The sequence below is a fragment of the Musa acuminata genome, chromosome BXJ3-4, assembly GCF_036884655.1.
Source record: "Musa acuminata AAA Group cultivar baxijiao chromosome BXJ3-4, Cavendish_Baxijiao_AAA, whole genome shotgun sequence".
Taxonomy (NCBI): domain Eukaryota; kingdom Viridiplantae; phylum Streptophyta; class Magnoliopsida; order Zingiberales; family Musaceae; genus Musa; species Musa acuminata.
Window position 1 is genome coordinate 5,653,700 of NC_088352.1, and position 16,312 is coordinate 5,670,011.

At 36.1% G+C, this 16,312-nt stretch overlaps 1 protein-coding gene across 1 annotated transcript; it reads right to left on the bottom strand.

The window, feature by feature from the left end:
• Positions 1–328: 328 nt before the first annotated feature.
• On the bottom strand, positions 329–13,675 carry LOC135636716 (DExH-box ATP-dependent RNA helicase DExH3-like). Its single transcript, XM_065148652.1, has 19 exons — positions 13,319–13,675; positions 12,782–12,933; positions 12,597–12,684; positions 12,273–12,509; positions 11,509–11,604; positions 10,291–10,479; positions 10,017–10,176; positions 9,778–9,908; positions 8,795–8,965; positions 8,450–8,722; positions 6,710–6,904; positions 5,176–5,379; positions 3,903–3,972; positions 3,603–3,751; positions 2,902–3,210; positions 2,747–2,806; positions 1,722–1,874; positions 1,535–1,645; positions 329–1,155 (listed from the first exon to the last, which is right to left on the bottom strand). The coding sequence occupies exons 1-19, from the start codon at positions 13,553–13,555 to the stop codon at positions 670–672; spliced, it is 3,471 nt and encodes a 1,156-aa protein (XP_065004724.1). The 5' UTR covers positions 13,556–13,675; the 3' UTR covers positions 329–669.
• Between the last annotated feature and the right edge of the window lie 2,637 nt (positions 13,676–16,312).

Here is a 16,312-nt window from a genome sequence, read left to right on the forward strand (position 1 = left end):
ATAAAGATATGGAATGTTGGATTCTGCCTGCCTTTATCTATCTATTAAGATAAGACGACAGAACAGAGGTAAGCAGTGACGTAGGCATTGTTTCATAGACATGGGGAACCAAAAGATTGTGATCGTTCCGTACAAGACATCCTGTCAAATGTATCCCAAATTTTAGTTTACAGTGATTCTGAAAGCTCACTTGTTTAAATAAATGTCTCCAAAAAATAAACTGCCAATGTAGCAGCCAACGAACTAGAATGCATTTTACACCTGGACATGCTCATGTCCTGTTTAATATTACCTATTGCCTCCTGTGTATATAACTGTCACAACAACATAAGAATTGATTAAACTCCTTTGCCCCCGTAAAAAAGATATAATATATAAACAGACTATAATTTCCTGAATTAGCCTACAGATTACATTGATGCATTCTGAAAAGTTTTATCTGCCTTGATCAAGATGATCTATTGTTACCAATCTCGTCATCCATGTGTCATGCCGCATCAATGACCGTTTGGCTCTTGGTCTTATTATCACTTACTCAGAATTGCCCCAGTAAGCAAAAGAATGATGAGAGCCTCCCCAGGTGAAAAAGAATCTGGCACAATTAGACGCATGCCTCTAGTAATAATACTAGCAGCATCTGCGGTCTGCTGGATTCTCCAGGCGTCACCATCAGCCCGAACGACGCCTTGACCTTCGCCTTGGTCTGTTAAGAAGCTTCAGCATATTCTCAGTGATATCAAGTGGGGAGTCATCATCTTCAACCTGGTGGCTCTTGTCCGTAGTGTGGGTCAACCATTCCAAAGCTTCTATAGCAGCATCCCTCTCAGCAAGCTGCTTGTTCTTCTTTGGTTTTCCCACAAATTGCATCCCTTTGAATTCCACTATTGCCCGGAATTCATTCGTCTTCAGATGCTTCGTCTTGTACTTTGGTGGGCTGTGGCCTGCCCTCATCAACAAGGTTTGCAGCAAGCTTTTTGGGTTGGTCCCATCTTTCACAATATTGTTCTTGTTGCCCTCGTTGCCGCTAAATCTGGTCCTTCTTGTTTCCCGTCCAAATACAAACCTTCCTTCACACAGGTCACCTGAGACGAGATCCTGCACGGCAAGCATTAGGTACCTGCCTTCTTTGTGGATATCTGTTCTCGGATCTAGAAGCTGCATTCACATCAGGGTATATTAATGTAGTGAAAGTTATATACAAGTAAATTCAACAATGGATCCAACCATCAGGTAATTAGTCAATAAATACAACCAACTGAATTTTAAAAATATAATAAGAACAAGACAAAGCCGTAGTGTCCTATTTGTGGTCAGCTTAACTGAGATTGACGCATAAAATATTTAAATTAGTGACGTGATATGGGATGTTACTTTATATAACATCACCTTTTGGAAGCTCTTGGAAGATTCATTTGCTTGTAGCTTAATAGAAGGAACGTAAAACATGCACTTACAACATTGAAAAAAATCACAATAACAAAATTCATTTAACTTATTGCTGGATAACATATTTTAATATTAGATTCATGTTTACCTTTCTTTGTACAAGGTTATCAAGTTCCGCCTTGAGGTTCCAGTAGCATTCTGTTAAACTTGGATCCATGAAGAAATCAATGTAGCCATCTAACATCTTTAAGTGCCCAGCCTAGCCACAAATATCAAGTCAGCTATAGCACAGTCATTAAATCACTGAAAGGTATATAATCCAGAGAGAAGACTACCATTTCTCCCCTGATGAGGGTTCCACCAAACAAGATCAGTACTGAATCAGATACACCTGTAGAATCACGAATAAAAACAGTATTCACTTTGACCTTCTCACTAAAGACCAACCATGGATAAGGGATTGTCTGGTACTTCGCATTTACAGAATTCTGATGCAATAAAAACCAGCTTCAGTCAGAATGAATGACTCCAACCAAATGCCAAAAGTGAATAGAACTAGCTTTTGTAAACAAAAGGTCAACACAACTTCAACAACTAGATAAATTCTGTATGCATCTAAAGCAGACATAGTCAATTACTAGAAACAGTGTTCATATATTACATCAAAGTCAGTTAAATCACACAAGCAGGTGCCTAGACACATTTTGTATGCACTGCAGTAACGATTGGACACCCAGCAGGGTGGTCATGGCTAGTTAATGGCAGTATATAGAGCGTTGTATGCTAAATATGGCAAATCATGGTCCCATGTGGCATACACCTAGTACAAATTTTCCGGTCTGACACAAATGTTAACTAATTAACACAGGTAACAAACATGAAATCCTGGTGAAGTGTACATACATTGAAAATTGAATATATAGAGTCAAATACTAGTAGATGAACGTCACTGTTGCCCTATAGTTTCATGATGTAAACAAGTTAGTTCAAAAGTTCATCATCATCAAATCTGTCCAATCAAGAGTTTCTTATCATCATATCTGTCCATTCAAGAGTTTGTGCAAGATCTTATAATATCTTGTAATGTCCAGATTTCAAATCGATTTCCATGGTTCACAGCTTTCATCCTAAAAATTATATATGCATGCATCATACAGCAACCTGCAGTAATGTTAATTTCTATAGTTCCAATGAATCTCTTGCCTTCTAGTTTCTAAAAAGTAAAATTGGATGCAGTATCTATATACTCAAAAGGACAGACAAAATGTAGCAATCATTGCCATATTTTTCCCCTATAATATGATAAATGAAATGACTATTAAAGACAGAAAAAAAAATCAATTTACAAGTCTGCACTTACAGCATAAAGTAGGACCTGGCCATCATCCATCGTTTTGAAAGACAGAGACTTCTCTCTGTGCTACACAAGCATAACACAAATGAAAAATGAAGTGCATACATAAGAAGGAAAAATTGTACAAGCAATTACAGAAAGAAATATGATCAGCCCTTTACCACAACTGATGCTATCCCAGGAAAGAGTCCGGAGCATATGATAGCACGAACCAGTGGCTGATTATGGCTTAAGCTGTTATTGATGCTGGAGTCAGCATCTAAAAGACCAGAATCTTTTAGAATAAAACTAAATTGCTTCCTAAGTGAATGGATAGCCTGAAGAGTTTGGGCTGAAAGGAAGTTCCTCCAGCAGTACTCATATGCAGAACCTTCTCTCTCTGCATCTTTCCATCCCTCATATGCACGGACAAGAGCCATATGATCACTGTAGTCCTTAGCTGAGAATCTTGATTTTGCAGTTCCTGCCAACTGAACAGGAGATACAAACTGAACGTTAAGCATATATTTCATTCTAACAGTACAATGATTCAAGATGCATCTCTCTAATTACAATAAGCTGTAGAGTACAAATATAGTGATAAAATGTCGCACGGATGTCAATAGTTAGATGACTAAATGAGGATAAAAAAATTAAAAGCAACAAACCAATCCAAATGTTTCAGGATGACAGAAAATGTTCAGAATATCAGAAGGGTTTTGTGAAAGTGCAGAGGAGGTTATATTGGCTACAGTCTCTACATGACAACAACCAGGAAATTCCAAAAAGTAATTACACTTTATGAAGAACACTAACACATGTGAAACCCAATGTATTACATATTCTTCTTTTTGGATTTTGACGAATAAAGATACGGACTTACATCCTTCTTGTCCTGCGGTAAGAGAAAAGGGTCTCTGACACTTAATCCAGACACTACCGTAAGAACTGGATCAAGGCAACGAAAGACAGCACCCATGATAAGCATCTTTCCTAGCTTTGGATCAACCGGAAGCACTGATAGATATCGACCTACACAGTGCAAAGTCAAAGTTTAAGAAACATAAAATCCAGAATACTCCATGATGCAACAAAATATAAAACCCTGCATATGGGAGACAAAGTAGAAATATATATAAGCTGGGGAGGACACCTCAGGTTTCATATTAATTCAACATCATACCAAGATTCGTAAGATTTTCCTGTTCATCTAATGCTCCAATCATCTTCAGAAATTCAACAGCATTTTGGACCTGCATATATCAAGAAATTCAACTCCAAGCAGTGCACTGAACTGCCAGAAACCAGCCAATATGGGAAAGAAGGATTTTTGCTGGTGGCCAATGATAGGATGGACAGCAGGTGAAACCATGATTTCTTAAACACCAGTCCAACACTACATCTGACACATTGTTGGATCGGTTCAGTAACACCGACTTATATTGCTTTCTTTCATTAATAAAATAGGGAAAACAAATGCTGATTAGCATTGAGCTATATGGTCCAGTACCAATCCTTCCTCAGATTGGTAAATAACAGTCAGAATATACCAGCACAATCGATATTTGAAACCACAGGCACAACCAGCTCATGCCTTCACCATTCGGAGAACAAACATATTAACCACATCAATAAAACCATAATTTACAGAAAAAAACATGTTTTGATGCTATAAAACACAATCTTGTTGAGAACAAGCTAAAAAGGAAAACTCAAGTTGATATCTCAAGAAACAAACTACTGTAAAAAAATTGTCGTCACTCCGGACAGGAACCAAACAAGCAAAGGACAAGCAAAGAACTTTCTTAGGCACAAAAAAGGACATTTGAAAGTTTCATCAGCCGTGCCCAATTCACTTGAAGCCTTCTCGACAAGAGGACCCACTAAAGACTGTCAACTACCCCTCCCAGACCACTCTGATATCCTATCCAGCCATGTGTCACCCAGGAGGTTCCATGGTCCTGAAACTGTTGTTCCACACTGAAATTCAGCCCTAGAAATTTCCCTGTCATAGTATAGGCTGTGAGGTTAGTTGGCCAATTTCAGCCATGCAGGAATGTCGACCAACGGAATGACTCACAAAGTGTTTGTACAACTACTGGGCAGTACATGAAAAGATGCAAAGACATAGTGGACTTAGTGGTTGTTATCGGCATGTTGCAGCCGCCAGTGGCAGAGTACCATCAGGGACCAGCACAGGACTGGTACCCAGAATTGAATTCCTTGGGTTTAAACATTTACTTCTAAAGCTCATGTCATTCTGATTTTGTTACATTAATCCAATTATACATAACTTCTTAATTTCCTATAACCAAGTAACAAGGGATCATATACCAAATACCTCTTCCTCAAAAAATATATTTTCCATATTATACAAGATTATGCATGAATGTTCTGAAGAAGAGAAAATTGTTTAGGAACTAGTGATCTTATAAGTGAGCTTTTGCATCACTTACAGTGAGTGGTTCTGGTGGCTGCAAGGCAGCAGATAAGAACTCCCCAATGCTACCAACCTGCAAACTTTTTATTTGCAAACATAAGGAGTTCAATGGAGTTCTTAAAAGCTCAGGAAGCTGATATTCTGCGAAGGCATCATATACACATCTAGGATAGAGATGGTAGCACTCCCCAGGCTGCACACGACCAGCTCTACCCCGCCTCTGCAATCTCATCATAGAGAAAATAAAAGAATTAGCAAACAAGATGGAGAGACAAAGAGACAAACAATCAACCAAAAGATTAAAAGTATAATGAATTTATGCAGTTTTGAGCAGATCAAGGATGTCTCCTTTGGTAGGAAGTCAAGGATGGCATCATCTGATAAAATTCTAAGTTGCCAAAATATTTGAGTGATTTGACCCTCTTACAGATATTGTTGTTAAAGATGTAGCTTTTGATAACAATATCATTCACAAAACACGCAGCCACACATTTTCATCAGTTGAATATATAACCTCGATTTGCTCTTATTTATCAGGTATTCTTTATTACATAATTAAACAATCAAATGGTTAGAGTCATATACTATAAAAGAAAATGTCAAGAAATTCAAGTTCTATCTTCTCCAAGCTACAACTACGAAATTCAACATAAGGCAGTATATGAAATTGATTCAAACAAGAGAATTAAGATAAATATAAGTGATCAAACTGTTGCTTTTTCCTGACGGATTTATGCTGCACATTGCCCAACAAGCACAGTAGTCATGGATATAACGGGTTAATGATCATAGTTGATGGAATTATCTACACCTAAAAGTGGTTTACCGTGAGGATCATGTAATAGTAGTTCTTTTCTTGGTGCAAGGCATAGAGAAGAATGCCCTCTTTTTTGCACCATACTGTCACCATGGTGTATTCAGATGCTTCTGTTTAGTACCATTAAAAAATTCCTTCTTGTGTTTAGATGTATGGACTATGGAGTACTTCATTAACCATCCATTGAGACAGCACCACCACTTCTTATAGGATTAAGAATCAACCTTCAGTTTTGTCAGCTATTTAAATTGATGGATGGCAGCATGTAGGTGAAATGAAATTGCATTTACACATATTTCTAAATTTACAGGCCGTCACCTGTGACAGAAAAGGATAAAAATTGGGTACATATAAGACTTTAATTATATAGGATACATAATTTTTTATGTAGGCAAGAATAGAAGCCTCATAAATCAAATAAGTCCACTGTTAATGTCAACGTCCTTCAATTTTATTCCTTTGACCTGTTTTGCAATAGAAGGGTCTGGTGTCAAACTCATGGATACAATTATCACATGCAGATTGTTGCAGGTGGATGTGGAGTCCCACATAATGCCAAATCAACTGTCTTATGGATATCCCACTAAATAAAGTTATTCAAAGATAGGGAAGAAAATATAATTTGCATATGAATAAGCAATGAAAATGACAATCATTCTTATTTCAAAATTCAAAAGAAAATCAACAGATGAATCACCAACAAAAACAAGAAAGTTTGAGGGAAATATCTTACTTGGCGGGCAGAAGCTTTAGAGATCCAGGATGGCAGCAAGCAAGGCGTATTATTCAGTGCATCATAGGTGGTCTCTTTTGCTTTACCACAGTCAACAACAAACACAATATCATTGATTGTAATACTTGCTTCAGCCATGTTTGTCGCAAGGACTATCTTTCGTATATTAGGTGGTGGATTTTCAAATATGAGTTTCTGCATATTACCAATGGACAGTAAGTGACTGCAAAAGAGAAAAGTGCAGCATCAAATTGAATGACTATGAACGACAGAGTTTTCTTATCCGACATATATTTTTATTATTGGGAGAACAATTAGAATACCAAAATATTTCATCAACATGAAGTTATAAGCTTTGCATTGGACAATTAATTTAGTCCCTCAGGCCAATAGATGCACATCATGATCTTTCAAGAGGGGCCAATAACAAGTAAATCATGCTACCCAATAGGCCTATGATTCTTCAACCAGAGAAGCATACTTTGCAATATTACAATCTAATAACACATTCCTTCATCACCCCTTCTAATTTTTATAGATTTCTTTTTCTCCCGCAGCTTGTTTCACATCTGAAAGGATATTGGGTTGTACCCTCAAGTCTCAAGAAAGAGGGTTAATAAACTTTGGCTTGAGCAGGTAAATTTAAAAGGCTTAAATAAATGACATGGTATGAAAATCTAATAAAAACTCAAATATGGTTGAAATAACTGCAACCAGCACAACTTAAGTAGGTAGAGATGTTTTAACAAATAAATATAGCATTACAAAAACTAATGCCTAATGGTTATTAGCATTATGTATATACCATCATACTTGATCAAAGAGGGACATTAGCATCATCTAATCAATGTTTTTTGCAATAATAGCAATTATTCTAATTCTAGGAAGACCTACAGGACTCAACATCAGCAGTAACAATGTCCAATAACAACAATAATTCTATCAATGTTTTTTGCAATAACAACAATTATTCTAATTCTAGGTAGACCTACAGGGCCCAACAACAGCAGTAACAATGTCCAATATTAAAGAAGCATAATCGGTGAGATTTGACCCTACAAACTTTTCCATTAGGAACTTAACCACTAAATCAAAGCCTTGTTATTTAAGTTGAAATTTACTATCTGTATAATTACTCAAGTTCCACTAGTAACCCAGACTCAGGAGAGTTTGGAACCAACCTGAGAGACTCAACATAAGCTACATAGCTAATTATATAACTTGGTCAAAATTTCCGTCAAGTATTTTTCAACTTTGAGTTGCTCCGTAGATCCAATCTTATATTAATGGGAACCAGACCTGGGCGATGACACCTATAGTTAACATTCCACAATATGGAACAAGTGTATATGAAGTATGAACAAAGTTCTGAGACATACCAATGAAAATGATATTCACTGTTGATTTTACCAGCATACAGTGGCATTCAAGTTCTAGTTTCCTAAATGACTAGCGCCCAAAACTATGTGAAATACCCAAACTAAATAGCTTTATAACCAACACTGGAAGATTATGGAATGTGATTTCCAGTAATGTATGTTTTTATATGTTTCAATGCAGATCATAAAAATTATTACCCTTCAAATCTATGAGAATGACCAATAATGACGAAAGTAGGAGTTCAGCCATGACAAAAATAAGAATTTCTCATTTACAATTAGCAATTGAAGACTACTAAAAAGTAGCATAAGATGCAATTGAAAAAACAAAATGATGGAATCTTCACCATTGAAAAATTACCTGCTCAGAAGTAGCCATAGAACCATGACATGTAAGTACCAAAACCCTGTTTGGATCTCCTAAGAGAGGATGAGCCCTCAGCTGATCCCTCAAGCAACTAATGTCATCCCAACCAGTCATAAATACAAGGACAGCACCTGGTCGTTCCTTACGACATATATGACACAGAATAGCCTCAATAAGATTAAAACCTATGCAATCAGGTGTCCAGGAGGCCAAAGAATCACGTGCTCTGGAACTGTATCCCTCAAAACTTGAATTTTGAAGAGCATCCTGCATCGGAAAAGCAGCAACATATAAAAAAAATGTCACTTATTCATCAGATTCTGCCATGCATACTAGTACCTCAACGAGTGCAGTAATCTGATTTTTTCTTTTACGTGGCATTAGCTGCCTCTGAGTCTTCCAAAGTTTCTCTTGGCCATAGTCATCAATTTGGTTAAAAGAAGTCAGTTTGTATCCAGTTTTCTCAAGTATATCTTCAAGAAACTGCGCCCTTACAGGATATGTGAAACCCTGAAGCCAACAGAAGATTTTCTTTTATCATAGCTTCACAAGCACTCAACTTTCAATCAAGGCTCAGAACAAATTGTAGACATAATGTTGATGAAAATGATGTTAATGAATGGTCTCAAATTGGAATCTACAAAAAGCTAATCTATGGAATTTTGAGTCAAGCATGCTAAGAGCACAGAGATAAAGGTGGTTAGATATAGCTTTTCTGATACATACCATAAAAAGGTGAGGTTCAGAAGAAATATTATGCATGACAATATAGAAAGTAAAAGATATAGGATCTATAATTCCAGCAGATAGCATATAAACGTCTAGAATTTAGATACTAGTTGAACAGTTAAGTATTATGCAGATCACCCTGAAACTCGAAAACAATCATAGATGGGGGTATATTTGATAGTTTTTGACACATAGCAAACTATCAAAAATACCGCTGAGTGTGGTATCTATGATAGTTTCTGAGTTTTAAAGCAATATACCAGTTATATTCAATTTATCAAGGAACAAATTTTCAACATTTGCAGGATCATAAACAGAATTTTCCTTTTAAAAAAAGTGCACTTTTAACCAATCTAGATAACATTTATTTAGTGAAGAGTGGGTTCCTGATAATAGAATCTGATCCATCTTCAACAAAATTCCTGTAAGTTAAGAAGTTTTGTAAATATAAATCACAACTCTTTCTAAGGAATCACAAGAATTTTCAAACAGTAAGGAGTTCATGGTAAATGAAATAAATAAATAATATAGAAAGATAAAGAGACAGGTAGATGTTCAAAGAGTACTAAAGTATGTACTAGACATTAGCATACTGGAATATGGATTGTTGGAGCTCCTCCAAAGTAGTTTGAAAACAATTCAGCATTCAAAGTTGCACTCATCAAAATTAATCTCAAATCACGGCGACGTGGAAGAAGGTCCTTTAACACAATCAACAAGAAATCTGCACATCACAGAGGCATATATGCAATCTTTACAAGCAGTAAGCTGGGCTCAAATAATTCTTGCAAAAAAGGGAGGCAAATCTGTTTGTATTATAAATGCCATGCACCTTCATTCATGCCTCGTTCATGAATTTCATCAACAAAAACATGAGTTACACCATTCAAATTTCGGTCTCCAAGCAATCTTCTTAGCAGAATTCCACTGGTACAAAAGAGGAGATGTGTATTCTTTCCCTTCATTCCCTCTAATCGAACTTTGTAACCAACCTACCACAAAAGGGTAATGTCTAGAACAAAAGATTGTACAGAAAATTTCCTAGTAAGCATATTTAAACTAGTTGTATACAACCAACTGGAGAACATGAATATGCAAAAACTTACTGTTTCACCAAGATTTTCTCCTCTTTCTGCTGAAACTCTTTCAGCAACAGCCATAGCAGATATTCTTCGCGGTTGTGTACAAATGATGCTGCAAAATGCCCCACGCCCAGATTCTATCTCAGATTCTAGAACATACTGAGGAAGTTGAGTTGTTTTACCACATCCAGTTTCCCCAGAAATTACTATGACCTGATGAGGACATAGATGGTAAGTAGCAAAAGACTACCAAACAAATCAAGCAGTCACAAACTGAGAAGTATAAACATGAAAATTTAGACAATGTTTTCAGACATAAAAGGGTTAAACAAAATGGTACAACATAATTGTCTAGTCATCTCAGCAGAAACCAGTTATACATAATATGTAACACAAGTACTTGAATCTACTCTTATTGTTATGAAAATCTCCAGAAACAGAAAAGCTTGGCATGCCTTAAAATAATGGAAAACTTTGAAAGTCAAGGAAAATTAATGGCCGCCAATCAACTACAGAAAAAAAAATTCAATGTATATAAAAAAATCATGAAATAAACAGTAAATAAAAATCATCCTCGGGTTGATCATATCCACACTTTGCAGCACATCCAACTTTAGTTGAAAAATCGTCTATCCATGTCCACTTCAGCCCATATGGACAGCATAATAAACAAATGTTTACCATCTTTCTTCAACTAGTACTACCTCCAATTTATCATAAATACTTCTTCATATCAACATCCCCATGTCAGAAAATTCAATTTTCTCCACGTGATGGGGTAAAATATAACAATGTTAAGTTAGTTTCCTTTTCTACCTCAAAGCCTAATTGGTTAGTGCTGAACCATAAACTGCCACTGTCAAAAGTGTTACCAAAATGAGTTTGTAAACAAGAAAAATAAAGGTCTCATTGTGCATAATTGAACTCCAGTAACAGCTCAAAGAAGGACAAAACCCGTACATGGTTTCCACCAATGAGGTCAATGTACAGTCTTATCCTCATAAGCAAAGAGAATATTCCAGTGATTCAAATACTTGGCACCCTGGCTGCAAATGGACTATCTTTTTTCCATTTAAATGAAAGTTCCTTGTCCTAGTAATGCTAAAATAAACCCTTCAACTTGAAGATAGTTCTCTTCCACAATGCAACTTGTAGCAATCAAACAGGCATGATATTTAAATATGAAATGCGACATATTTTCATGAAAAACACTCTAAAAGGTATCTTGGCTTAAAGTAAGACCTGATTGCGTGCAATAGCAGAGAGGAGTCCGTCCTTCTCCTTGTATGCTGGAAGTGAGTTTCTAAAATTCAGCATCTTCACACCCTCCGGTGAGTCCTGTTTAACATAAAGGTCATACCATTTTTTCTTATATATATAAACTAAATTCTCGGAACAAGAAAGAAAAAAGATTTAGCTTACTTGCAAACACACTATCTTAATTTAGAGAAGAAAAAAAAAAGATCTAATGTAGGTTTCTAGTATCACAACTTCACACCCAATATAGACCACCTGGTTTCCCAACAACTTTGTTTAGAAATCGTTATTTTTAGGAATTCTAACCTCTGGGGTTTAATCCCCATTTGTGGAATAAAACATTTAATATGAACTGGAATTCCAAGGCATCATTTTATAACTGTTCGGAAGGATTTGCCAACCTGACAAATAATGGTTCGACTTGTATTTCCAAATGTAGGGCCCACAACTTATAAGAAAATAAAGTTAAAGCGACCTTCTCTCCTTCCATGCTATTTACTTATTCATTTCATGTTAAGACTTTCCTAAGAACAACAGGGTTGACTTCATAAATCGATTCATTAAATACTTTTAGAACACCATAATTGGCTTCCTATATGATACTGATTCCAAAAAAATGTACGGGTGACAAAAACCCTTGTTTCAACCATACGAGATCACCATATTTCAGATTATGTCATAAATGCAAAGGTAAAACTGTGCCTCTGCTACTAGTGAAGACCAGCACACCACCAAGCATTAAGATCAACCTGCCAAGTTCTTTGCAAGTTCCTCATTCGTATGCTCTTTCTCTGAAGTATCTTTTCCATGACTGAACTGTCAACCAAGGAATCCTGGTTTTCATCAACATCTACATCTTCCACATCCTTGCTGGAAGAACTACGTCCCAATTCATCATTGGCAATGTTGGATGCTAATAGCACCCTATCAAGGTGTTCTTGCAGTAAACCTTCAACCCTCCTCTGCAAGCTAAGAGGGATCATCACCTGTAACACAAGCACTCACTCCAGAACAGTGAACTTGCTGGTTCAGAAACAACAAATAAAATTATTAACCTTTGACACACTACATACTTCTCTTTGTGGCCGTTTATCATCAAGATCAGGTCTATAATTAGGCAGAGGAACCTTGCTGGCAACCACCACTTTTCCATAAAGCTCACTGTGCAAATAATAAAATGCATATTAAGGATAACAATATGCTGGCAAGCAATAATTTGCTTTTAGGACACAACTGAAGGATGTGCAGCGGTTGTCACCTGTAGAGACCCATTCGTTTTGCAAGATTTGATATTTGTTCATAATCACGTCGGTCTCTTTTGTCCCTGGAAATAATCTCTTGCTCTTCAGTGCCGCGTAAGAGCAAACTAAGTTTCCATCTCCATTCATCAATGTTGGCCTCTGAAGAAGGCTGCAGACAAATTATCGTCCTGATTACTAAAATAACAGAAAAAGGGCTCGAGAAACAACTAAGCTTTTGAATTCGAAAGTTCAAAGTTTCCATTAGTAATTTAACTAAACAAGAAGATCAGTTGACATCCTGACAGCTTAAATACATTTCGTAAACGCCCAGAGTCTATCAAAAGTCCAGGAAAGTGAGCAACCTCGGATATGGTCATTTTGATACTCTGAAACATAAAGTACTCTCTGGAAAGTGAATCGACCAATTTTCCACTTCATAGAACAATTCCAAGAGCTATTAAATCCAAAATTCAATATTTAATGGACCTTAACTTAACTAAAGCACACACGACTTAGCAAGCAAAAGAACTTGTGGAACAAACCACAATCCATACCTTGTGGCTCTCGAATTCGCACTCATACTCGTCGTCGGAGAACTGTTCCACGGCGTAGCCGCAGAAACCGCGCTGCCACCGATAGCAGCATCCAGCATTAACATCTCCACCAGTCGAGGAGATCGAACGCCGCGAGAGGAAAGGCAAGGCTCCGACCTTTCGACCCAATGACGTTGCCGCGAACCTCTCGGGTCTAAGAAGCGACGCTAAGCCGAACCCTAATCCGCGGCGCATCATGCTATGGGGTCATGGTGACCCAACCCTTGCGCTTCCAGGTCGCCGACGCCGGGGAACAGTCGTCGTAGAGATTGAAAGGTGGGGACTTCCCGCTAGGGTTCTTCTTTATTTTGACGGGGAAGTGAACAAGAGACGGAATTTAGCGGTGCGCCGTTGGGTACGGCTTAGCAGTGCGGCGTGAGCCACGGTTCACTCTTTCCATCGCAGGCAAAACTTCTATCGCATGGCAGTGTAACTGGACCGTGGGCCCCGCGGCAGAGATCAGGAGAAAGAAAGCTAAACCCTGTCTCGATTAAGATATTGCGTGGGCAAATCTGAGTGGACGAGGAAATATTATGGAGTATATAAGACTGTTTTGACTGCAGTAGATGAACAATCTTATCGTGGAGTCATTTACTTTGAGAGTTTGGTTTGAAAATGAAGGATTGCGGCAATTAAAGACTGTTTGACTGCAGTAGATGAACAATCTTAGGCTCCTTTGATGCTTATATGTTACGATAAGCCTATTCGAATATTTATTTTGATTTTTTTTTTAACGAAAGAATGGAGGGCTCATAAATGTATGTGTATATTAGTAGTAGGTTTTTTATTACCAAATATAAATAGTAGGTTATTCTTAGTATAAATAACATCAATAAGAGAGTTTTTTGCTTCCAAATTTAAATATGGTGTGGACAACCTTATTAGTAATAATTATATTATCATGAATGGTGTGACCTCGATGAAAACAGATGGACTATAATTGATTATAGAATAGGAATAAGTTTAAGTGATAGTACCGTAGTAAAAATCTTATAGATAATATTAAAAAAAACTATGTGTCTCAAATCATATATCCTTTTAGGGCTAATGACTTTAGGAATAAATATTAGAAAAAAATTATTCCAGCTAGGAGGAATAATGATAGAATTATAAAAAAAATTAAATGCAACAAATATATAGGGATTGAGAATTTTCTAAAAATAATAAAAGAATTCAATCATAAATCCATCGGATTCCAATATATGCCCGTGGAAGTGAGGGCAAATAAAAAAGACCAAGTACAACTGAGCAACTGAGCTAGTATCATTTAGCAAGTAAATGATACTAGCTAACAAATTCATGTAATATTTCTTTAACATCAAAGATCAGATTAAAGAAGAATAAATTGAATATTATTTTTCTTAATCCCGTGACTAACCATTTTATGAAAAATTTTAGTATTATTATCAATCTCATTCATCCATTGAGTTTTAACTCTAGACCACTATTTCAAGTATCTTTAAAGGGTCATAAGCTTCCTGTTAAGCATATAAAAAGGTTGACACAATCATTGTCTGGATAGTAGTGGACTTAAGTTTTCTTTATTTTTAAAGGTAGCAATTTCATCAATAGTTTTACTTACTCTAAGCAGCCATCTTTCTGCTCGACTGTCAAACATCGAGTGGATGTGGACTATGAGATTAGAGATAATAGGAGAATAAGTTGTAGTCTCAATAACAATCTAAGAGATACCTCTAGTCTAATGCCTCTTATCTAAAAATAAGTGGCTTATGAGGAGCATTTGGGGTGGGATTTATATTGAGCATGGTCGAATAAAACTTTTGGATGATGTCGAATAAAAACATATAGAAACAAAGAAAACCAGTAATCATTTATTATGGCTCTATCAAACTTAGCAAAGATCATCTAATATTTTTATTAGTCTAGATAAACCGATTGCCATAAAACCCAAAAGCCAATCAACTCGAACTTAAACAAAAAATTATAAAAGTTAAGCACTGAGTGATTCGACTGAAAAGGTTTGCCTCTTAATTTCTCATACGAAAAATGATATAGTTTAAGTTACCACAAACAATCTATGAAATAAAGTCAAAATTAATACTAAATAATCAATTCATGAGGGAGTGATGAATATAAGCATGATTACTGACATAAAGAGAAGTAAAAAGCCAAGAGTTTTTATTATACTCCTCAATTATCAGGTATATACTTGTTGATTCTTATATATTTTTATAGTCAGCAAGTGATTCTTTCTCTAAATAACAAATATAGTAGCATATGACTTCTTCTCATAAATATTCAGCCTTCTTATCGAGCTAAAACTTTTATTTTTATTAAAGTATATTTCTAATAGTACTATTAGGGATAAATTATGAGTCTTAATTAATAGTCTTAAATGACTTTGCCCCTTCTTTTATTGTGCGCTCCTGTAATTCTATGTTAAGAACAGTATAAACAAAATTGTTATAAAAAAGTAACATTTAGGATCGAGTCGGACTTTTAAATGGAGAAGCACAGAGATCTTCTTCTTTTTATTTTTTTATTTTAAAGTAATAAAATAAGAATTCAGGATTCCTTAAATTCTTATACATCATGTCTTCTGATTTAGTTTCTCTAGCCTATTCTAGGTCATCCTCTTTCAAAAGAAAATATCTATCACCTAAGTCTAAGACTGTTTTTGCTGAATAAAATGCCTCAATCACCTACATCACTAATTCCTAGAAGTTTAACCCAACTTCCTTAATAAAGGAGGTGGGGGCCTCAAATCACCTTTGTTCATTATTCTTTATCTTATGTTTGGAAGTGAATGTTACTCTTTCACAATATAAACCATAGGGTAGATATCTCTAGGTTTATGCCCTTTAGATCACTCGAAAAGGTGTCAAAGCTATATAATTGTACATTGTTCTTAAGGGTAGAAAATACCTTACTGAACGGAGATATAGATGTGCTAAGAGCTATCTTCGCATGCTATACATAGGCATCGTCTACCAT